Genomic DNA, 24,612 nt, shown 5'->3' with positions numbered 1-24,612 from the left:
CTCTCCTACACATTATATACGTTACGCGCATACTTTTAGAAATACGTTTTTTTCCGATTAAAAATAAATAAACAAAAGCAACCCACCGATGTATCTCTCTTTTCTTAAATGCTGCAAATTTATAAGGAACACACTGAAGTAGTAAATAGTACTGGAAATTGTTTGTTTTCTAAAGCCACCTATTGCGGCGACATAATGGTATCATCCAGGAAGCGGTTTCAAATGATACAGATATTCTGGCGATCTGTGTCCGCTAAGTTACAAGCATGTGTGGTACTACATGGATGTATTAAGTTGGACTCTTCAAACGAAATATAGAAATATATCAACAAAATTGAAGTTTTAATCACTACAATTATTTTAGATTTTTGGTTCGACGTTGGAACCAGTTGATTTACCAGTATTGGGATCAGTTATGTCAGAATGGGCATTTCTCTGTATAATACTTAGTGTTCTGGGAACCATAGTAGGGTTTGTTTTGTACTTGAGAAATGTCTCCGAGATTATCATACGGTCTGGCTGTCCTCCAATCAAGAACATTACACTGGCCTATAAATTCAAGGAGGGACCATACAGAGAATGGGAACAAGTTTTGATGGAGTGTAGGAGTATTGAACCTAAGGTTGCCAACATTCGGGTATTATATGATGATCCTAAAAAGGTAAACATGCATATCCCTTCTTAGGCAATTCAATCAGTACATATGTTTTTGTGTTGCTAGTACAAGCTTCAAATGTAGCTTGTCTAAGATTCATGTAAATTACCATTTTATTATGTTTTTAGTCGACCGCTAGATGGTGGTAGAACCATGTTCCATAAACAGTAACTACTATAGTTAATTTCAATACGTTTTGGGTCCTCCACTCTTAAGCCTTAATTGTCTCTGTTCCAACATGTGGATGTCTGTAGACCTATAAAATGACCGGTTTCTGTCTGTGCTCCACCATCTTGGTGGCTTTTTCTAGACCCGGCAGCATCTGTAGGATTGTATTTGCATTACATTTTTCAAATAGTTTGGCAGTCAAAACTTTGGGTATGGGTTACATGGTAAAATATCTGTCCTGTGTTGAATTGGTGCCAATTGAATGATATAAAATGCAGGTTTTTCTTGTAAAAAAAACAAAAACAAAGCAGCATAGTGACTTCAATGACAGAGGCCAAAGCAGGTCCCTGCTTTATCTTTTTCTTAATGCAGACCTTTCATATGAAAGGGACCTAGTCATTTCAGTTGATTCTTGGTGCATATCGCTCAACAAATCTGCAATAAATCAACCAATTGAACCTGGGGTCATCATGCATACCACCTCGTAGGTAAATTTCATTAAGTAATTTTATTAATCCATCCCCTCCAATCCTCCCCTATGGTGACACCAAACTGTTATTAAACCAAGGGCAGACCTATACCGTCTTATAGCCCACAGACCTGGTCAACTATGTAAAAATATGCAGTAGGCTAATTTTCTATCTCAGACCTGCATAACAACCAATGGCTGTGCACCACAGGAAGGAATGTAACCAGAATTGAATAGCTCCCTTTCTTGCCCCACTTCCAAACCCTTTTGTTTTATACTATCCCCTTTTCCCAAAGCCTGCAATTAGGATAGCCATGGGTCCTTGCTCGTCTGCACACAGTCACAGCCAAGTTCTGATCCAAGTTCAGCTAATTGGCTTAATGATCCCGGCTCATTAAGAGTCCCAGCTCCAGAATGTGTTCCAGCCGCCAACGTTATTATTTTATAGTTTTAAGGGAGGCATGTTGACAAATAATCCAAGGAACATATGTCCAAGGAGGAGGAGGGTTGAGTTCACTCTGCTCGGCCATTAATAATTGTTTAAACAAACGACATGTGCAAAAGCTTGCGTAGTAGACCCTGAGATGGTTGCCATGGATACAGGGCTGGATCTAGCACTTTCTCTGGCTTCAAACAGCAAGCAGGGATTACAGACCCCACTCACTGCACCCTCGTCCTGGACAGCTCTTTAAACGCTGGGAGGGGTTTTACTTCTTCTTTCCCAGTGTGCTACCCACCCTAGTACCTTGTGTGTATTTGTTCCTCTTTCATTAGTATGAGGCAGGCACCGTATACGGGGAAAGTGGGACAGGTTGTGAATCAATAACGGGGCAAAGACGAGATGTGCTGCACTGTGGCTTCCACAAGGCTTTTTCCGGCCAGGGTCAGATTTCTGAGGCCCTTCAGACCAAAACAGTCAAAGTGAAGAATTATTTGACAACCGGAACTATGCTGGTGGAATCAGAATGACTCATCTCTCCACACACCTATCTCGCAGATGGTGGTTATGTGGTAGTCTCCACCACATACACACTCAATACATCGCAGTCAAAAGGGTTGCAAGACCATGGACAGGTTAGGTAACGTCAGTGAAAACTTGGTGATGATGTGTCTGGGATTCGTTGCAACAGCCGTTCCCAGTTTAATCCCCAAAGAAGTTGCATTTCAGTAATACCATGTTTTATTTTGGATATATATACTGTTCTACTTCACTCTCACTTCTACTCTATTGATTTGGAATTTTGAAGGACATGATGCGCTCCTGAAGAATTTTCTATCCATTGTGGCCGGAGGGCTCTCATCTCAGTCGAGTGAACAGGCTTGTTGTGTAGGACAGACATTCACACTGGCACTGCCTTTCCTTGTTGTCTCCTATCCCTTGTTGTTAAGGAAACTAAGGCCTTCAGAAAAAAATATTTGTTTTTTATAAACCTGAAACCTTACAAAATTATGTAAATCAATTAAATCATAGTTACCTTAATGACACGGTTATGGCATACATCGTGTTGAGAAGACCATTAGTCAGAGCCTATTCTATATGCTGAACACCCGCCTCACCCCAGACTTCTAATATGCATGCAGAACCTATTACAAAAGTCCTCTGAAGTTGTTGGCGTCGCACACTTTCCTTGACACAAAGGAATGAAAGTCAGGCAATCCGTATCAAATTCAAAATTTCGGCACAGTTCATTTTTTCTCCCTGCTCTTGACGAAATTGAATGTATAACCTTTTGTGCACGCATGCACATGCACACACTACCTACCTAGAGGGGTTACAATATCAATGCACAGTTAAAGCTTGAAAATGCATGATTCGCACTGAGTCATTATCAAAATCCTTGTGTAATGCAGGCGGTAAATAAGGTTAGGCCTTGGCCACAGCACATAGCCAAAGCACAATTCGGCCAGTAACGGCTCATAGCGTGGGATGGGAAGTGTGATAAAAAAAGCAAACAATACAAGACTTGAAGGAAGAACAAACCTTACTCAGAACGGCATCACCCTATTGAAGGAGCTAAGAGTGGACCATGGTGAAGTGGCTCGCCAGGGAATTTTAGAATTGGCTTCTTTTTTTTAATGGCCGTTCAGATTGGGGTCAAATGTAATGGTTGTGGAGCTGCAAAAGGCTCCATTGAAACTAGTGCTCTGACTCGCACTAATGAGGATGTATCCCTTAAACGTGGGCACCTGCTTGGCATTGAAAATCATTTATTATCGGCTGAGGTGTTTGTTTAATTTGTATAATGTGCAACATATATTTTGGACTCAACGTTTTATAGACCCTAGTCTAGTGGGGATTTTCTTTTAGCAAAGGAGATAAGGTGGAATAACTAAATATAATGAGCAAGTCCCAAGGTTTTGATCCGTATTCTTTAAGTAGGCTCTCATGGTTTTATTAGAGGGAAAGGCATAGTGATGAAGGCGTTGTCCAGCCATCTCGTTCAGGGTGCTCTGTTGTTTCATTTGTGACAATGACAATAACAACAAAACCTTACATCCAAATATAAACATTTTTAAACTCACAACGAATATTGAATATAATTAATCCAGTAAATGGCTTTGATGGTGTCTACAGTCATCCGATAGCCTATACTATGACTGGTATCACTATAACAAAGGCTACTGTCTGTCTGTGTATGTGTGCTCTCCCCTTGCCCTATCCCTATTCATAATGCATATTCTTTAAGGGTACTTTTTTAATATGCAATGTATGATGATAATAATTTGTTATTATGAATAATTACATGATTATCATGACTTCTTCCTGTTTCATCGTGTACCAATCTCTCTCTGTGTGTCTAGGCCGAGGGTGGCCGCTACGCTGTGGGCAGTGTCCTGTGCGAGGGCGGTGCTGGGGGCAGTGTCCTGGGGGAGGGAGACGGCACCAGGGGCGAGGAACTAGGGCAGCGCTTCACCAAGGCTGGCTTCCAATTGTGCTCCTTCCCTGAAATCACTTACGCGGTCAGTGCCTCCTGCCCCCACGGGACACCTCTCTCCTTCCTGCTAGGGGCGAGACACATGTACACCCGACTAGAAGACTACATCAAGGTATTGTCGTTCAATGCATAACCCTAAACCTCCTCCTGTATGCAAATCACCCATGCAACAAGAATCAGGAACCGTAGTCTAGATACAAAGCAGAATAAGTGGTGTGAATGTTAATGGAGTGAAAAGGCCAGTACTCACTTGTCGTTTATAGAGCTTTTCATCCTCGGTTCCAAGCCCTCTTGCAACACAAATGGTAGCACACACGAGAACGGCCACTCGAGCACTCACAGTGTGTTTGCTTTGTCCAAAACGATGCACCAAGCACTATGGTGCTACACTGTAGAATAGCCCACCAGAAAGGACAAGGATTTACAGATTAGATGCTATGGTGACGGTACCGTGCACTTTTCCATTGAGAAGAAGGAAAACGCAATCAATACATAAATGCTCGGTGTTCATGCACAGAAAGGAAGTTCCGGCGTTACTATCCAGACATACACAGATATGCGATTCCCCTCATTTGTAGAAGTCAAGGGGACTGGGGCAGAGTGTGTGAGTGTGAGAAGGGCGTATGAGTTATACTGTATAGCTATAACCCAGCACGCTTCCTCCTCTGGCTGGTCGCGTCTGCGTGCCACACCAGGGCCATAAAGTCAGGGCTGTGTGCCAGGGAGATTGTTGACGAACACCAGTTTAATTATGCTGCACGGGAGCACAGGTGGCTGAGCGTTGGGAGGCCTGGCCCGCCTGCCTCCTGTAGTACTCAATATGGGTTTGCCCTCACGTCGGCCATCTGCCATCTGCCTCGACACCGTGGACTCCTGGGGACTTCCAAGAGACACACTTGACCCGGCTTAACAGGGGTCAGCCACACGGCCAGAGAGAACCAAGATCTCCCATTGTCCTGTATCCATTCGTCTTCGGCCTTGTTTTGTCAGACACAGGTTTTCCACTTGTTCTGTGGCTGTTGTCCTATCTCAAAGTATTTGATCTTTAAATATTTCCATGTAATATATCGATATTGGGGGCCATGCCTGCCGCTTGCAGGCAGTCATGCCTGTGTAGCTTCCAGGATTGATGAAGTAGGGTCAGAGAACCTCAAGTCTGAGTCTTCAGTGCTTGATTCCAAGTCTTATAACATGAGTCTGAGTCACACCATAATATGAGCCTCAGCCACCACAACATGTGTCTGAGCCACCATAATGTGAGTCTTATCCATCATAACATCAGTCTGAGTCATTAGTCTGAAAACATTAGTCTGAAACACCGTACCCTGAGTTTGAGTCACCGGGATTTGAATGCATGAATAGATACCAGTCAACCCATGTATTGCATGTATAACTAATGCATGAATAAGATGTCATACCCTGACACACAAGTCCAAATTCAATCAGTTCGAGCCCAAGTCCAGTGGCGAGACATGAATATCTGTACCTCTGCAGCACTTGCTTAGGAAATATGCAACAGCACAGCAGAATAAGTTAAATTGGTGTTGTTCAATGTATTTTTTTAAGTTTGATGTTAGTACTTTCTGGTCCAACTTTTGGACAAGTGCGATCTGTTAAAATGCAAAATAATAATCCTAATATTAGCAAACGTACAAAACTTTAGAGGTTATTAGGGTTCAAAATAAGTCTCATTATTGTTGAGTAGGAGTACGAAAAATAACCAGAAAGACACATTTCCATGGGGAAGCTATTCTTTTGGCTAAGGGTACACACTTTCCATCATTGCTTTTTTCCCCTTAAGTGCAAAAAAAAGGCATTGAATCCACTAATTAGCTAAATGATAAGAAATCAATGAATTAAAACTAATAAAATCCCCACAGATGAGTATATAAAGTAGAGTCTACTTTATATACTCATCAAACCAAGAGGCATTTGTTTAATCTACTTAGTAGACAAAACAAATGGCTCTTGGTGTGTGTGTGTGTGTGTGTGTGTGTGTGTGTGTGTGTGTGTGTGTGTGTGTGTGTGTGTGTGTGTGTGTGTGTGTGTGTGTGTGTGTGTGTGTGTGTGTGTGTGGTTGCGTGCGCGTGCGTGCGTGCGTGTGTCAAGTAGGTTCCTAAACATGACCCATGGTGTGTTTGTGAACACTGTGTCCGAACAGCTCACAGCTGGTCGTGTGAATGCGTTTGAGCGTATTTTCCCATTCCACGGCGAGGACCCCACCCTGCCAGAAGAGCCGGGCGCTCCGCTCCCATGACTGGTTCCAGCGTATCATTATTCTCTCTGTGCACCTGAGGGTCTCTTCCCTTCCCATGTCTATGCTCTACTTCTTCTGTGGTGCTGTTGATGTTGACCCAAGGGGTCACCGGCTTCTCTCTCTCTCTCTCTCTCTCTCTCTCTCTCTCTCTCTCTCTCTCTCTCTCTCTCTCTCTCTCTCTCTCTCTCTCTCTCTCTCTCTCTCTCTCTCTCTCTCTCTCTCTCTCTCTCTCTCTCTCTCTCTCTCTCTCTCTCTCTCTCTCTCTTCCCCCCCCCCCCCCCATCCCGGCCCACTCTACGCTGAGCTCCCACGGGAGCCACACAGCACGCTCCTCTATGTGGACTCTGTGTTGTGTTTTCGCTCTCCAGCTCCTCTGCATCTACTCTTGTTTTTAAACCAAAGCCTCGAGAACGCATGCTGCTCCATGCTGGGATTTCTCTTTTGTTTGTGTTTCTTCTTTTTGACTGTGTTGTTCATTCATGTTTGATGATCCAATCGGCTTCCATTATTGACGGCGTGGCTGTGTCGCGGTTTGGCGTCAGCACCCAGCCACCGCACTATTAGGTCCTATCGTTTTTAACACTCATTCGCCTGAACACGCTTGGCTCCCGATTTCTCTGTGTTTATTCTGCCACTCCTCCCTCCCCATACACGCACAAATAAACACGTGCACACACACACACACACACACACACACACACACACACACACACACACACACACACACACACACACACACACACACACACACACACACACGTGCACATACTCACAGAGAGAAAAGCCATTTTTTGTATAAAGACAAACTGTGTTTGAAGAGGTGTTTTGCATTGGCCATGCACGTCTGCAGCTCTGGCCGCGGGGACGGTCCCATGGGGTGAGACCTTTCCAGGCGGGCCCATCAGCATTAAGCAGGCCATGCCCACCGCCACCAAAGAATATTTTCGTTGGTCAGACACTTTTTGAAGGTCAGGTCCATGGTTGAGGCTGATATTTGCCTATCCAGACTATCGACCAGACTGTGTGTGTGTGTTTTGTCGCCGGTGTATTCATCGTGGAATCCACCGCAGAGGCACCTGCTGCCCGGGAATAGTGTGGAGGAGGAGCGTGGGCCTGCTGACAAGACTGTGGATGAAGATGGAATAATGGCGACTCCTCTGCTGACATTCAAAAACAGTGTTTGTAGAAAGGCAGAAGATGGAACATTTGTTTGCTGAGGGCACTGTAATGTCTGGTTCGGTAAAAGAAGCTCCAGCATGTTAAGTGGCTGCCACTCCCGGTTAGGCTGTCTGGTCACGTAGTTTGGCTCCGGTACGGGTAGGTTGTTTCGCAGGGTTTAAAGGGAAATAAGCAGCCGTCTCATGCGGTGATTACGAACCTGGGCTAACCCACGTAGCGTCGATGCTGGAGTGCTGCTGAGCCACACAGCTGCAGATCCGCGGGGCCTGTTCAGCATGCACAGCTCTTCAAACGCGCACTCTCTTTAAACATGCGTGCTTTCCTGGCAAACGGTTCCGCTCTGTCGAGAAGGCCCGGGAATGGTCAAGGGACTCGTGAGCGTAGAAATGTAAAGCAGTCTTGTCAACATGTATTCGTACAGGCCTCATTTACTCCCATTGCGTCGCAGATCTACACTGGAGGTGCAGAGAAATGTCACGATTTCTATTGGGACGTTTAAATATGTATCTCTGCGTGATTCTTGTCTACACAAATGATTCACTCCATTTCCCCATGGAGATTACTCGAGTGAATTCATCATTTACAATGCTTTCCTTCTACAAAGCCACGTATTCACTGAGCCCTATACGTTTATCATGGTGAAGAAAAGCGATTGTGTAATTAGCAAGCTTTTAATTGCTGTTTGGCTTGTATATATTAGGCTTTGGTTGGCACCATTGTAGGACAGCTCAGCCCGTAGGTTTTTATGAGGACAGCTTGACTTGTTTGTCTTGAGATTCCACTCAGGGTCGCCATTGACTTGCCATAAGCTCATTCCAGTCACAGACCTCTCTGTGGAGTTTGCCAGTCAAATGCTAGAACTTGACTTTTATCCCCCAGCAGCTGGGCCGGTTCTGGGTTGAATGTCACATCTGCATACGATTGATCAGGGCTAAAATGTATTCTGTTGAGTTCAACTGTCAATCTGACTCCAGATAGGAGTAGTTATTATATTTTCATGATTAATCTTTTCAGAAATACATACTGAAAGGAATGTATTTAATTGTTTAACACCTTTCCTGTTGCATTAACGGTGTGCTAGAGTGAACATATTGATATTGAATGCTTGCAATCATACTTAACTCAATGCTGTATTGACATGAATAGGCTAATTCACAGTGGTTGACGTTTGAAAGCATATACATGACATTAATCTTCTAAGAAATGTGGAGTACCGAAAGGGTGGTAATGAGGTGTGACCTCGTTTCTATAGGGTGCTTGAAAGGCATGTCCGCTCCATATGGGTGGAAATGAAATGGACGGTAATTGCCTTGGGGGTGAAAATAAACCGCGAGGCTCGTTGGGTTCTTCCTTCGTTAACAGGTTCTTTCCCCAATCAGTTAAATGGAGATCTCCAATTCAGAAATTGTTAATGTGTTTGAGGAGCCAGCTGAGGCAAGTTCATGTGAAACCTCGACAATGATGAGCTAGTTAGCCCCTGCCCTGAACCTCATTATCACTTTGGGAAGCGAGCAAGACCTGACTTGTATTTGAAAAGGTTCACATCAAAGGTCACCCACTATGGAAGTCAGACATTATTCAGTTATTTTTTGATCTATGTTCTCTGTCAGCTCCAGAGCTCCTGAGTGACTGCTCTCGGCGAACGGATCTGCTTGTGTAGGGCCAGTGCATGGAGATCCCCAAATGGCTTTAAGATCCCTTAAAAAAACGAAAATAGAAAAGTTTGTTTAATTGACAAATTATTCCGAAGCTTTTAAGGGTTTATTTTTTTTGTTCTTTCGCATGCACACGTAGTGCACCATCTTTTTGTTGTTGTTGTTGTTCTGGGTTCATTTGAAGTGGTCACACATTCTGGTGCCTCGCATATTCACACAGCCACACACGCATCAACAAGCCTCTTCATCTTCGCCTCCTCCCAAAGTAATCCACCAACTTAGTAGCCCCTCAGAGATAGAGATGCAAATTGGGGGGGATTTGCTCCAACGTCCTCTTGAGGAGGTTTTCCGAAAAAGTAATTCAACAGGAAAATGGGAAACCATTCGAGTATGAGTCCAGCCCTGAGATTGGGCCACCTAAACGTGGTCCGCAGGGGATCAGAGCCCTATTGCACATTTGGCCAATGGAAGTAGGAGAAGATAAAGAAGACACAAGACTTAAGAGTGGGATGCTCCTCGGTGACACTCCCCCCGTCGCCAGCCTCTGTCTTGTTTATTCGGCAGGGCTGAATAACGTGCACGGAGGGATTGTTGCTCCCTGAACTTTTCAAATGTGACGTGTGATGATGTCTATCGTTAGTCCTCAGATATGGGTCTGAATAAGAGCCGCACCCTAGATGTGATGTTGACAATCAATCAATTCCTTCATCAACGCCTTGACAAGAATTGATCATTATCTATCAAGCTCCATATTTCAAGCAATACCTGGGAGTAAATCAAATTCAAATTAAATAATACTGGGAACTTACATAAGGTACTGTATGCTTTTAGTTATACCTGGCAGTAGCTCCAACTCAACTCAAAATATCGGGGACTTACATTAGTTAAAGTCTGCTTTATGAAATTCTACGGAGTAGCTACAGCTCCTATATACTTTGAGTTATACAATAGAAGTACAAAACTTCCAGGAACAATGCCAGTAATACTGGGACTAACATCGGATACAGTATACTGCTACATGAATGACCATGCACACAGCATCGTCAAAAAGACAGTAGCGTGTTTAGTAGACGGTAGACTTTCCAGTAGAAAGTGAAGTAACCCGAGTTCCGTCAGTGCTCTTGATCAAAGTTTCATTGTTTTTGTTTTGGGCGGCTGGTTCAAGGCCAGCCGGGACGCAGTGGGCGGACCAGCTATCCTGCAGCTCAGTCCTTCCTCCACTGAGGCTCAGCGATGGGCCTGGGGTTACTCTGCTTGCCCTCCCACTCCTAATAGACATGCAGGTCCGGATAATTGGCAGAGACCAAAATCGCCCTTGGGAGTTTGTGTGAGAGAGAGAGAGAGAGAGAGAGAGAGAGAGAGAGAGAGAGAGAGAGAGAGAGAGAGAGAGAGAGAGAGAGAGAGAGAGAGAGAGAGAGAGAGAGAGAGAGAGAGAGAGAGAGAGAGAGAGAGAGAGAGAGAGAGAGAGAGAGAGAGAGAGAGAGAGAGAGAGAGAGAGAGCAACATGAGCTCTGTGTGTCTCTCTCATTTGAGAGATCGTTGAAAGTTGGAAAAGGCTTCAACCTCTCACCAGTTGCGTCAAGATGGATCAAGAAATTAGACATCTCACAAAAAAATGTAATTGTGATAATGAAGGTTTCATTTTCATACCTGACACAAGTAAACTAAGCGGTTAACATTTGTGGAACATTCTGCTATAACAATGGGTGATTAAAAGTAGTGGAGTTAGCGGGAGGCAGGTTGTCTCTGCTAAACGCCTCGCAGTGCTCTGTAATCTACAGATTATTGTCATTAGAGCATCGCCTACGGGAAGCGTCTGCTTGTGAATTACATGGTTGGTCCAGCTGCAGAGGTCTTTAACGTTTGCCTCGTGCTGTACTTAATGAGTGCTCTGGAGGCCAATGAGAACAGGGCTCGACAGGATGACATTGAAACACAGGACAGAGGCCAATCAAAGGCTGGATGAGTCAAGCGCTTAGGACCTTCTTTCAGCAATCCATCATTCCCTCCGTCCATCCATTTAAATGAACTAAATCCAGTGTTTTTGTTATTTAGTTTAATTCTCATCCTCTTTCTTAAATAATAATATTAAATAAGATATTATAATAATTGTAATATTTCTAATTATTTGTGTTATTAGTATTATTATAGTAGTAACCATAATGAATATTTTATAGTAACAATTTTGATAGTTGAGCAAATGTGGATAATTGTATACAAATTGCACACAACAGCACTGTCATTTGTCAAAGTGAGAGCTTTATTCTGTAGCAGTAACAGGTTCCCTGGTGATTCCAGATGTTATCGAACCGTAACGGTCCATGGTGGCTCGCGTCCAAATGGAATAGAATTTTTGGATCTCAGAGATGTGCTCTAGAATACATTCTGTAAGGGCTTGTGTCTGTGTGGGGGTGACACATGCTGGTTGACTCTCAGCTACTTTCCATGTTAGTAGCTGCTAAGATGTTTTCCTCCACTACAATTAGATCTGTGTGCGTTTTGATTTGGCCTGCATTCAAGCTATTTTAACTTGACCTCGGATTGGTCGGCTTACTGAGTGTGCTCTCGACTTTTGGAGGCGCACATTAAATAAAGCCTCTTCGGCAGGAGTTGTGACGAGGTGTTTGTTGACACATCACTCTGAATTATGACTCACTTTTCTCCTTTTACTGAAAAGTCATGACCTTTTCTAGCTTCACATGCGAGTATCTGCGGTATCTGATTTTAATCATTTCTGCCTAAGGCAACCCACACTAGGGATGATGCATCTCGCTACAGACCCTGTCACGCTTGAACCATTATGTAATATTGCAAAGTGTAGTCATGTTTCAAGGCTTCGGCACTCAGAGCAGACCTTGCTTTCGTAGTGACAGACTGATGCAAAACCGCCGATTGCATCAGGACAATTTCTGGAAGAAATTAGATTTCATTGTTCAAAATATGATCGACACGTGTAGAAGTGACTAAACCGACCAGCCTGCTGTGTGTGAGTCCGTTACAGGCTGGATATTACGGAGAAGCCCTAACCCAGAATGTATTATTGGTGGTAAATGTAGATCCTGCCGGCAGCTATCTTTATTAGATACGATCACTAATACAAGAAACTAAATCATGATGATGATTTAGTTTCCAAGTTTCTGACTGATATAAACTTTAGTAGTACAGGGGAAAATATGATTTGTATCTATTGCCTTCAGCCCATCCAACTACAACCATTTTAATCAGTTTGAAACAATATTATCTTAACAAAAACACTAGTAACAATAGAGTGTGCACTCGAGCTGCAAAAAAGTATAACATTTATTTAACTTATTGTATTTATCGTACATTTATTTAAATAATAGCTGCAGGTAATGAAACAGGGTGGAAAATGTTCAGTGTGTCTTGTTTATTATTATTCTGCGTTTCCTCTGGGTATTATTCCATATTTGCAGGTTAAGCTAATTGGAGACCCCAACTTGCCTGTGGGTATGAGTGAATGTGCTAGTGAGTGCGCCTGTGTCTCTCTCTCTCTTTTTGCCTCAAGACAGCTGGGATAGACTCCAGCATGTCCAGGAATAAGTGGTGGGAGAAAGTGGGGAATAAATATTATCCAAAAGGTTAAGCCGATGGTTACTTTGATGAACGTCATGGCAGTGGTGCGACCTCGATGCGCATGCATGCAGCCATCCAGGATCTTTGTGCTTGGTTCGAGTTGAAGCCCCTAAATTGTGCTTAGTAATGATGGTGCAACAAGTTGAAATCCATTGTGCCGCTGATAGCAATCTGGTGACAATCTGGTTCAGCCGTTGAGGAAAATAGGCTTCAGAGTACAAGGAGCAGCTTTCTATAAATGTTATATGAGACGATGGTGATGTGTTGCATTAATTCTAACTAGGTAATCTCTTGTTGTCAGACGGAAGACATCTGTATTGCAATTGAAGTACACCAGAATTGACTAATCCAAACAAGTGCCTTTGGAGAATAGGGGAGTTCAGTAAGGTGCATTTATGTACAGTATTTAACAATTGAATCTGACAATTGCGATGCCATGCAGAAATGCTATTTGCTATTAATTTGTGATAACATACTTATGATGCTGCTTAGGTTTTCGCCTCAAAAGCTAGAACAACCACATGCCATTTTATTCGATTTCTTTATTTCTTTCCTCCATATGTAGACCAAGTTGCAAAAGGACAAGGTTCATTTAATATCTCTTTACTACATGTCATGTGACCCTCTCCCCCCATCAGCCGACCTCTATGCAGCTGTCACTTGTGTTTTGATTCTCTGGCCCATAACCACTGGGCAAAAGTGTTGAATGCTGAGGCTGATTGCTGTCCCCTGAATCAAAGTGAGTGTCTAAGACGGTCATTTGTCAGACCCTCTTCCCCTCTCCAGTTCAGGTATCATATAAAACTTGCAGTAATGCCCATATTTTTTCCTAGAATCCCAAAACATTACATTTGCAATGCATCATCCGCTGGGTAAGAGAACCTGAAAGAATAGTGTGGACTGAATACATTATCATTATAGTGTTATTACCCTACAATAGAAAGAATGTGGGGACAATTTAGCCATAAGGCCACGTTTCTTCAATTGATGCACTATCATTCTCTGATGCACCGGCACTACTAGTTCCTTCACATTGGAGAGAAGATGATGGGTTTCACCAAGACTGGGACATAAGAGTAGCGTATGTTTCACATCGGGTGTGGCAGGGTCCTCCGGTCTTGTTTAAAAGCTCTAAAAATAACGCACACTTTCATTTATTTATCCAAAGGCATATGTGATGTATCTGCACAGGGCTTTCCTGCAGCTGTTCGTCCCCAGGCTGAGGGAGGAAAGGAGAGGGCGAAAGAGAGAGAGAGGAGATGATGCGATGAATCCTCACATTCGTATGATGTACTCTGCACACACACACGCACGCACTCACGCACTCAAGCACCCACATCCCACTTGATATAATTGGGATGCTAATATGCTAAGTCAGGAGTTTAGGATCTGGGTATCCACTTGTTTGTAGTTGACCCTGGGACCCTGGGTATATCTCAGTGTCATTTGTAATCTTCCAACTCAATCGTAAACGGAGTACGGCTAGTAGATCTACCTCATAAGGAGAGAATATGTTAATGGATCAAAAATGCTAGGATTAACCTGAGGGCACTCGGGTGAAGGCCCACCATCCCATTCCCACAGTCCCCTACGTGATTATACAATCTTACAAGGCATAGCTTGTGTCAGCGCTCCCAACGCTGCTTTAAATACTGACTTCTCTCGGTCCCATTTGGTGAGGGGACACCGGCTCGGTCAGGGTAGCTCAGTGCTCCAGGTACCCTTTACTCACTACCCTCCCATGGGAATCACCGGGCCACTGACTAGCGTCAGTGGCCCGGTCGTCAGTGGCCCGGTGATTCCAATGGGAGGGTAGTGAGTGAAGGGTACCTGGAGCACTGCCGGGGAGCCAGACTTCAGGTCCTTCGAAGGGCACAGTTCCCCCTCAGAACATGAGGACAGCCAGCAGGTGCCTGCTAGTCTCCTGCTAGTCTCCTGATAGTCTCATAAATCAGACTTTAGAGTGATATCTGATGGCAAACAAGCTATAATCATGGGTGAGCAGGGCGTTTAACTTTCTTTTGCTTAATATTTGTTTCAACCGATGATGTTGCAGGATCTGTAAGCGTGTAATTTAACATAAACTCAGCAGTAGTAAAGTCTACAAAAGTGTTGAATCAACCGACCACCATCGAAATTTTCTTATTAAAATTCCACTCGGAAAGTTCCATCCACTCGTGCAAATGAGTTTCTCTAGGGTGGAAGATCTCGTGGGGCGCAACGCCCCTTTGCAGTTTCTGGTTTCCGGCCCAGGCTTTGTGCCGTCTCCCCCCAGCAGTTCTGCTAGAACATACTAGGACTGATTAGACTTCTGAATGCCCACAGCTTCAGTAGTAGGAAAGTTAGCTGCTGACGTAATACACAAGTCCAGGACTCTTCGCAACAGAGTCATGCAATGAGTCCCTTTTGATTCCAAACCACGACCAGCAGATCTCACCAAAGATACTTGATGTTAAATCTTTGATCACTCTGGAGTTCCTCAGTTGAACCAAAAGTATCAGAACCTATAGCAGATTCTGGGCTGCTGTGCTGGCACTACATGTTCCTTGAGTCCATGGTTGGTTTACTGGTTTTCTACCATCGATCCTGGGATGGATCCATGGTAGGAAAACCCGGACACCAAAGCCCACCCACTTCCTGGAGCCAATCACCAGCGAATGCTGCAAGAAAGCTTGCAAGCATTTATGAGTTCTTCTGTGTCGGTGCAGGGATTGCATCAGTTGACCTGAAGATGACATCTTGTCAGTATCCTGTTAGCTCGTGTGACCGGATATGTACAGGGTGAGTGTCCCCGGCCCCTTACCAAGAGTGGAGTGAAGAGTCGTTATAGCGATTGTCACCTTCAGAGTCCGACATATTGGAGTTGATGTAGAAAAGCACTTCAGGAAAAAAACGAACCTAGAGTTTGTTGAAACTGGGGGGGAAATAACATGTTGATTGCTATTCACTACAGCTGGGAGCAACCCCAGGGCCACGGCTGTTACACTTCAAACCATATGTTTTGCTGCCCTTTATCACTGACCTTTTTGAAGAGCTTCCTTTCAGCCGGAATACCAGCCAATTACACAGACCGCACAACCGGGGAGAGTAGAACCTGCGTCTGAATACCAATCAGTTAAGAGGGTGCGCGCTCTCCCCCCCCTCCGCTACTTGTGTGGCCGTCCATCCCTGCGGTTCTGGGGTCGTCCCACGGACCTCCGCTGGGCGTCTCCCACGGACGAGCTCTTTCACGTCTCTTTGGCCTCCAGAGAAAAGCTCTGTCTATCTCAATGGCTTCTACTCTAACAAAGGTTAGTGATTTGGTAGCGATAGGGAAACGATGTTTAACACACAAAGCAGGTTTGTTCATGTGATGCAGCATTTGATCAGGATAGTCTTGGCTCCTGCTACATTGATGTCGGTGAAGATTAGGCTTAAAGTGAAGTGTGTGTGTGTGTGTGTGTGTGTGTGTGTGTGTGTGTGTGTGTGTGTGTGTGTGTGTGTGTGTGTGTGTGTGTGTGTGTGTGTGTGTGTGTGTGTGTGTATGGGGGTATGTGATATTTTCCCTATCCCTACCAAAAATGTGTCATGTTAAGTCTCACAAAACACTTTTATTGCAGAATGAGGTAACACAATGGAGATAAAGCCCATGGCTAACTGATGAAAGCCCATGCATTTGAAGTATCATGAATATTACAAACTGGGTGACGGTGGCAACCTTAAATGGAGAAATCACAAGCGGGGCGCAGTTAGTGTCGCGTTTTCCATCACCCAGCATGGGTTGTTCCAGCAGAGAGTGTGGTAGTTTATAGGATAATACCGGTCTGGGAAATCCAACAATCGTTACCGTCTATCCTTGCCTCACCAAAACATCGGTTACCAATACAATTTGTGTTGAACTAATTCTGCCGGAGAGCATTTAGTGTGTGAGCGCCTGCCACAAAATGTTAACAACAGCAATATAGCACTTTGCTCTTTTGGAATCAATATGTGTTGGTCAGTACAGAATGGGTAGGCAACGTAAAAGGGAATCGTCCATAAAGTATTTACAAAACGTCTCTGTTTGCAAAAAGACCAAAGTGCAAACTGCAATTGTTCAAAAGTCATTTTGAAATGGGATACTTTAGTGAAGCCCGGAGAGACGGTTACGATGGCTCCATCACCCAGACCCACACCAGTTCCCACACCAAAGCCTTCAAAACTATTCCCACCAATCGCCCACAAAAAACGTGACACATCTGAGATTCACATGAACACCCTGTGTGCGTTTACCTTGGCGAGAGAGAGCCTTCTATTCGGGGCACTCGCCAACCCGAGTGCACGCGTGAGCAGGAGGGCGTGCGTGCAGGCGAGCGAGCGAGGGCCGGCGACACCCTCGCACATGAAAGGTTAATGAGCGGGCAGACGCACGACCGCGCCGCGTCACGACCAAGAGGCGTCCCTCTCTGCGACCGGCGGAGTGCCGCGGGTGCCGCGAGGGAGCGAGCGCTGTACTGTTAATTCAGTCCGCTGGAGCCAGGGAGGGGTCACGCATACATAAAAGACAGATAGCGGAGGGGATCAAAGGAGGGGGGGGTGGGAATGGAGGTAGCGAGGCAGGGGGCTCACTCTACTGCGGGGGCGGGTGCTGCCGGTTACCAGGCTCGGAAATCAAAGATCTCGATCTCTCTCTCTCTCTCTCTCTCTCTCTCTCTCTCTCTCTCTCTCTCTCTCTCTCTCTCTCTCTCTCTCTCTCTCTCTCTCTCTCTCTCTCTCTCTCTCTCTCTCGTGCGCGCTGACGGCAGACTGTGAGCAAGGATGTCTTTTTTTGAACGGCTTGGCTGCCATATGCTTCTTGTTTTTGTTTTGCACTGCTTCGTGACGTTACAGTGAATCGCGTACACACAATATTTTTCAAAAGCAGCCTCTGATGGCGAGTGGATTTTTATTCAAATATACCTCTTCTTAAACAAATACTTAGTATAACATTGACATGAAGTTGGAATTAAAAGTAGTGGTGGGGTTTGTGTTGGGGGGGTGTCTCTATGACAGTCAGTGACGATTTTGGGGCCCTGATCTTTCTCCAATAGTTTCGGCCCCTCCTTCACTTTTCGACCTTTTCTTGTCGATGGCGTCCGTTTGCCATCTCGATGCTTCGTGCTGCTTTTTCATTAACGCGCTTTAACTAAGTCAGTTGTGAGTGGCCAGTGAGCCAAGTCCCAGAACAGGCCCGCAGCACAACCACACACGCACACTGCGAATCACAGGCACACAGAGAGGGCCGGGTAAAGAGACAGACAGGGGGATCAAGGATCTTTTGATCTCATCTCGGTCGCCCCCCTGAGATTTGTCCCAGTGTGCCCGGTGGCAAGCCCACCAATGATCATAAATCAGAGTTTGTCTGTTTTATTATTTCACAAATCCCCGGTCATGCTGTTTTCAGTTAAGCATTATTCCCCTTGTCTCCATCGTGACCCTAGGAGAGGAAGCTGTGTGCCCACCCGTACGTCGAAGTCTACAGCCTGGGCCGCGTCCAGTACATGGTCCCGCTGGCCCGCCAGGGAGACTTCTACGTGCCTGAGCTCCGCCAATCAGAGAGGAGGGTTTCCGCAGGCGAGTTGTCGGGGAGTGAGTCAGACGTCTCAGGTAGGTTGTTTTCATCTGGCCCGTCTGATGGACTCTTTCATCTAAAACACATTATATGTTTGGAACATTTTTTACACATTACCTTTTTCTGCCCCCCTTTTCTTCATGTGTCCGCAAGGTGGTAATGGATCCTTTACAGCATCTTTATACCTATAGGGTAGAAACCACAGGCTTATTGAAACACTCTCCCCCGGGGGAAATTACAGCAGGGAAGGAAAACCTTTTTCGGAGATGGCCGCGTTTAGATGATACCGTGTGTTGCACATGCTGTATGAATGTTGTACCCTTTCTCAAGACGGCATTCTAGTTGGTAATCATTTGATTTGATGTGAATGATTCGTGGTGTATCCTCCTCAGTCACGGAATCTGAATCTGAGCAACAGTGGTGACATCACATCTAGTTCTCCAATCACCTTCAAACTAAACTGACCAGAGGTCGCTTATCCAAGGTCTGAGCGGGGCTTGTGCAGTTGTTGCCAGATTGTATATTAGTCCACACTTTAGAGCAGGGGAAGGGGATTGATTGGCCAAGCCAGTGGCTCAGAATACAATTCTCCTAAACTATCTTTTTTTATTTGTTCGGTGTTAAAAAACACCCAGCAAAGATAATTGCTTGCCGCTTGGCGCAAATTAAATCCTAGTTAAATCAATTGTAATTGGCTTAAACTGCAGTGTCCACATTTTGCAGCTGCTTCTACAATATCCACCTTGTTGCACCCGGTCGGATCCCCTCTGAGCTGCGGTGTGGTTCATTAACTGAGTTCACAGAGACACTGGGCCGAGATTGACACCTCTAAGGTGCTAATGAAAAGAACGATCGGCAAAGCCTCCTGGTAGAGATGTGATGTTATTCCCCCAGGGGATCACATCTCAGGGGCTGCATAGCGATGGACAGCTGCTCAATGACTCCATGGTAGCCAGGCCAAGACGATCAAAGTCACCGACCGTTGACTCTTGACAGCCTAATCGTATGGCTGATTTGTGAAGATTGAAATGAAGGTTGTATTGTTTTGTTCTATTAATTTCGTGTTTTATTTTGATGATGTTCATTTGCATCTTGAATGAGGCTAAAATAATTGTTGTGTCCGGTTCCCATGCTTCCTGGATAAACCTGGAAGACTTTGATCATATGTGCGCACTTTTGTTGGCAGGTCCTTGATGTTGAGCACCTATTGTCACTGAAATCCTCTGAGGCTGAAGGACCTTAGTTAAAATGCAATTTATTTTCTGTGCTGGCATATAATGCACCATACCTGAATATCCCCCTCTATGATGGTTCTTCCATCTTTCACCAGACAACAGAAAATCGATATATGGGATGTTCTTGGTGTTGACTGCATGTGACTGCACGTCAAAGGTAATAATACAGAATCACTGAAGTTGGTTCACAGCTGTCTATGATGAAATAAAAAGACATTGTCTATCATGCTGCTCATTCAATAGAGATTAGGTGGCCGCTACTGACATACAGTGACATATGAACCTCGGTGAACACAGAAAGGCTATGGAAGATGTTCTGGAAAATAACTGGAAAATGATGCACTGAAAGAGGGGGAGCCCTTTGCCTGTGACATTGATTGATGGCTCCATTCCAAGGGTCTCTGAAAAGAGCCACTGCAGGTCCATGACCGGGAATGTCAATGTTAACCCGTGTGCCTGTAACCCTTCATAGCAGGTGAATGACAGACTTGACATTGTTTTAGTCAACCAGATAGCTTTGTGTCAACATAGCTTAAATAAATGGATGATTAAAATGCCAAGATTGTTACAATTTAGCGACGTCTCTGATACACTAATGCATATGTTTGGGTGAAAAATGTCCAGTTAACTAATTTAGGGAAAGCTGCAGAAAGCAAAGAAAAATGGGAAAGAAAGTACGGTGGTAAATGCAGAGGTAGGAGAATGGTTTGACAGCTTGAAGGATGGGTGCCCTGAGGGGTGCTAAACTTTTTTCTGTTATTGGCATTTAGGCAGCTCAGAATTGGGATATCTTCCAAATTTTACGCCTAATATGTGTATACCAAAACAAATGGGATTTCCTCTCCATTGCCTAATTGGATTTTTGTTGGATTGGCTTTAGGCACCGGGTCAGTGGAGAATGGTATTTCAGCCCAAGCAATATTAGATCAAAGTTTCAGAACCCTTGAATCCCTGAATGGCCCCTGCAGTACAGAACTTAATTTCCGGGTACATTCTGTGGCTGCGTGGGACCGGATTATTTATGGCATACAATCATCAGGTTGACTGCATGAAGATCCTCTCGGTTGAACACTTAAACACTCATCTTCTGAGAGCGGAAGGCGTGAACGTGTGTCAGACAGACACAGACAGAGCAGAGACACGTTGGTGCCAACTCCCTATTAGAGGTGGATCTTTCCCTCATGTGAACAGAACCTTTGCTCACTACTATTGAATATCTTTTTTCCCCCCATCTTTCAATTCATGTGTTTCATCACACAGGCCTTTTCTCCTTAATTATGAATAATGAGAGGATTTGACAACGTGTTCTCCCCCCTTCTTCTCCACCCATCCCTTCCTCTCCACCCGTCTCTTATTGGCTGTCTCAGCTTGCAGTACAATTTACTATTTTGAGGGTATCTTTTCACACCAAAATTAATGGAGGCAATAATGTGCTTATCAGTTGCAGACTATGCTATTATAAAAAGCTTATGATTCTATTGTGGGGAAGTTTTGTCAGACTCAACTCAACAATTACGATTTCATTCAATATGAATTCCATAATTAACAATCAATAGTGCAGTAATCAAAACGAGCGCTTAATTAACATTCTTAAGACAAGTTTTATCGCTGGATTCGACACTCTGCTGCAACAGCAGTCACCAGAGACAGAGCATGGTGTTGCTGGTGGTGAGTCACTCGCTAATTAGCAACTGGCAAATCAAAAGAAAGGCAGAACACCTCTAAAGATAGTATTTATAGTGAATTTACTTGCGTATGTCATACTTCCTCTGTTTTGCGCCAAAATAATAATCTTCATATGTATTATTTATTACGTCCTTTTGTTTGCAAAAGATTCCTCCCTCATATTTATCAAACCCCACTGGTTTATAATGATATATCAATAACATATTATTAAGCTGAATTAGTTGCATTCTCTGTGTTGTATCCAATCACAGCATGGGTTGTTGTTTCCTATGTCTAATGTTATGTTCTTATTGAAGGGAAAATAGAGAAACCAACAGCAGCAGAATGCGAGTGATTGCTTATTGAAAACAATTACTTGTTTACTTCCTGCACAGCCACAAAAATATACCGCAATAAGCAATTAAAAGCCTTCCTATCAGATCGGTTATTATTTATTAAAATGTCTCTTTACACTCCAGTGTTGGTTGAGGCGCAGTGCCACCCTAAATATTTCAAAAACGGTTTCTGGATACTCGTGTGTGTGTGTGTGTGTGTTGAGATAACTAGAGTTTGGGGAAGTGTAACTCAGGCAGCGTTTTTTTTTTTTTTTTGCGCACACTTTCCAAACAATCCAAACCAATCACGGTGAGGGTGTCTCTCAAACTGCCGACGCCGGTTGTTTCCTCTCCACAGTGTCCTTATTACCATGAGCGTCCTCACCTCGCTCCTCCCGGGGCCCGCGGTCCATCCGTCTCACTCTGTCCCCACGTGTTTCGCCCTGCAGGTGCGGACTCCAACAGCGAGTACAGCTCGGAGAGCGGGGTGCTCCTGAGTGACAGCCGGGAGGGCTCCGTCGCCAGGTCCTCGCCGTCCAGGTGCTCCCAGGGCCGGGAGAGGCGGACGGAGGGCTCCCGGGAGAGGGGCCCAAACGCCGCCGCCGCCACCTTTAGAGGCCCGACCGGTCGGGGCCGAGGGACCGGGCGGGGCCGAGGGGCCGGGGGCGAAGGCTCGGTCGTTAGTGAGGAGAACCACCAGGAGAAGATGGGAGAGGCGGCCGTGGGGGGTGGGGAGGAGTGAGTCACGGCGCTTTTAGGAGGCAGAGAGGGCTCCATGTTGGTGGTGGGAGAGAAAACCTTGAAATGTATTTTTTATTCGTTTTTAGAAATTATTCATTTTATGTGAATTGCTTGAACTATTTCTAGTCCTCGCGTTTTTTAAATGGTTGGATTCATGTTTGATTCAATTTTTTATTTAGTCTGTGTTTTATATTAAGTATTGACAGGTTTTACTGCCATGATCAAGTTGGTAAACTGTATTGGTATTCAGTATTATATCTGTAAACCATAGCCAATTATATATATATGTATATGAAAAAATAGTGCCTATACACGTTGGGTTGAAATAGATCAAGCAAAAAAAACACTCTGACTTGAAACAAAACTGACGTTTTAGAAATGTTATCGTTATGTGAAGCGTTACTGCCAGTAAAATGTGTATTTGTTTTTAATAATTGGGTGTCATATGAGTATTATTTTTGCCCTGGAAATATTTAGCTCAAGATTTACTTAATATCGCAGTCAAGTCCTCATGATCTGAATCTTTAATTAGGTTTCTCCTGTCAACAGTTTTGCTGACAAGTTCCTTTTTGCTCAATTAGCCCTAAAACAGAGAGCAGACTCCCATCCTCAGAATCATAGCACGGCTGAAGTTACAAAGCAGGAACACCAGCATGGAGCAGTGTTCCCAAACAAAGTGAGATGGCCTAACCCACACCATAGGTTTGGGTTAGGCACTTTGCTTCCTCATCTCATCTCCTCTCCTCCTCTCGCTCCATATCCTCTGTCCTTTCTCTTATAATGGCCACTGCAAAACGAAGGAGCGGCTGCCAGGAAACTGTAGGTGGGATAACTAGGATAACTCCATCTCTTGTCTTGATCCCTGTCCAACTTAACAAACCTCCCACGCATTCTTCACAAAGGATGAAGCAATGAAAATAAAGCCATGTCCATTACAATACAATACCAGTACAGTAGCAGTACAAAACAAAACCAGCACATTAACATTGCCATGACAATACAATTCCAGTACATTAATATGTATTGTATTGTATTGTAATGTACATTACAGTACAGTTACATGTCTAGTACAATACATACCAGGACAGTAACGTGTCCAGTATAACAATATCGTACAGTAACATGTCCAGTATAATACAATATCAGCACAGTAACATGTCAAATAAAATACAAGTAAAGTTACATGTCTAGTACAATACAACACCAGTATAGTAATGTGTCCATTCCAACACAATAACATAACCTCTTTAGTACAAGACAAGAGAAGCAGCAGATCACATGCGTGCCTAAATGTATGCAGTTGTGCCTGAGAACTCACTGCATCACACACACACACACACACACACACACACACACACACACACACACACACACACACACAATTGAAACAGATAACTAACCCCGGCTAAGTCGAGGACAATTATCTTCCCTCACTAAATTAACCATTATGGGGTTAACAAACACAAGGAAGTTAAGTTACACACAAGGTTCATGAAACCGTACCATGGAAGGTCCAAGTAAGGACATACACTCAGCAGTTCATCAATTAGCTCTAATTGCCATTTCTGATTCCGTCTACAGGGTCACCCATTCGTTTTACATTACAGCGTTCTTCTAGAACACCCAAAGTGATGCGCTTTATATCCAATACATATCCAATGAATGACTCCCTAGTGGGAGGACTTTTCATCTAAATGCTAATAATTGTAAACATAAGGGAGGGGGGGGGGGGGGGCAGAGGATGTTTAATGACATTGATCAGAGAGGTGCCCACATAGCTTCAGCACTGTTCTCTGTAGTAGAGCTAAAAGGATCACTGTTTAATGGTGAAGGGGGGCTGGGGTCTTAACGGAGCCATTATCAGAGTTTTGTTTGGAGTCAACAACAGGAGAGAGCAGCTTTAATGTCCTGTTCCCGAGCGGAATCACAGCACTGTGGATCATGAGAAACAATAAAAAGTTTGTATCAGGTCTTTCACTTCAAACCTCAAAAACCACAACCGATCAAAAATGATTGATATAATTAAAAATAACTAAAAACCTCTTAATTTAACAAGCGGTTATTAGTTGTGGATTCATCGAAGATGGCATTTCAACTTAATGGTTTGCTGTTGACCCCTGTGCGTGTTTGTGAGTGTGTGTGTGTGTGTGTGTG

The 24,612-nt window shown here is 44.3% G+C and overlaps 1 protein-coding gene across 3 annotated transcripts; it reads left to right on the top strand.

The window, feature by feature from the left end:
• The first annotated feature begins 73 nt into the window (after positions 1-73).
• Positions 74-22,892, top strand: LOC115556758 (testis-expressed protein 264). 3 transcript variants are annotated; one of them, XM_030374043.1, is made up of 4 exons: positions 74-661; positions 4,095-4,253; positions 18,352-18,517; positions 22,167-22,892. In XM_030374043.1, the coding sequence occupies exons 1-4, from the start codon at positions 416-418 to the stop codon at positions 22,457-22,459; spliced, it is 864 nt and encodes a 287-aa protein (XP_030229903.1). In that variant the 5' UTR covers positions 74-415; the 3' UTR covers positions 22,460-22,892. The 3 variants fall into 3 exon arrangements, with proteins under 3 accessions (XP_030229903.1, XP_030229902.1, XP_030229904.1); XM_030374042.1 differs by having other exon boundaries at positions 4,095-4,340; XM_030374044.1 differs by lacking the exons at positions 74-661; positions 4,095-4,253 and adding an exon at positions 14,710-16,203.
• Positions 22,893-24,612: the final 1,720 nt, after the last annotated feature.

Source organism: Gadus morhua, chromosome 13 (assembly GCF_902167405.1).
Source record: "Gadus morhua chromosome 13, gadMor3.0, whole genome shotgun sequence".
NCBI lineage: Eukaryota > Metazoa > Chordata > Actinopteri > Gadiformes > Gadidae > Gadus > Gadus morhua.
Note: the sequence above shows the minus strand (reverse complement) of the source record. Positions and strands in the feature narration are given on the sequence as shown.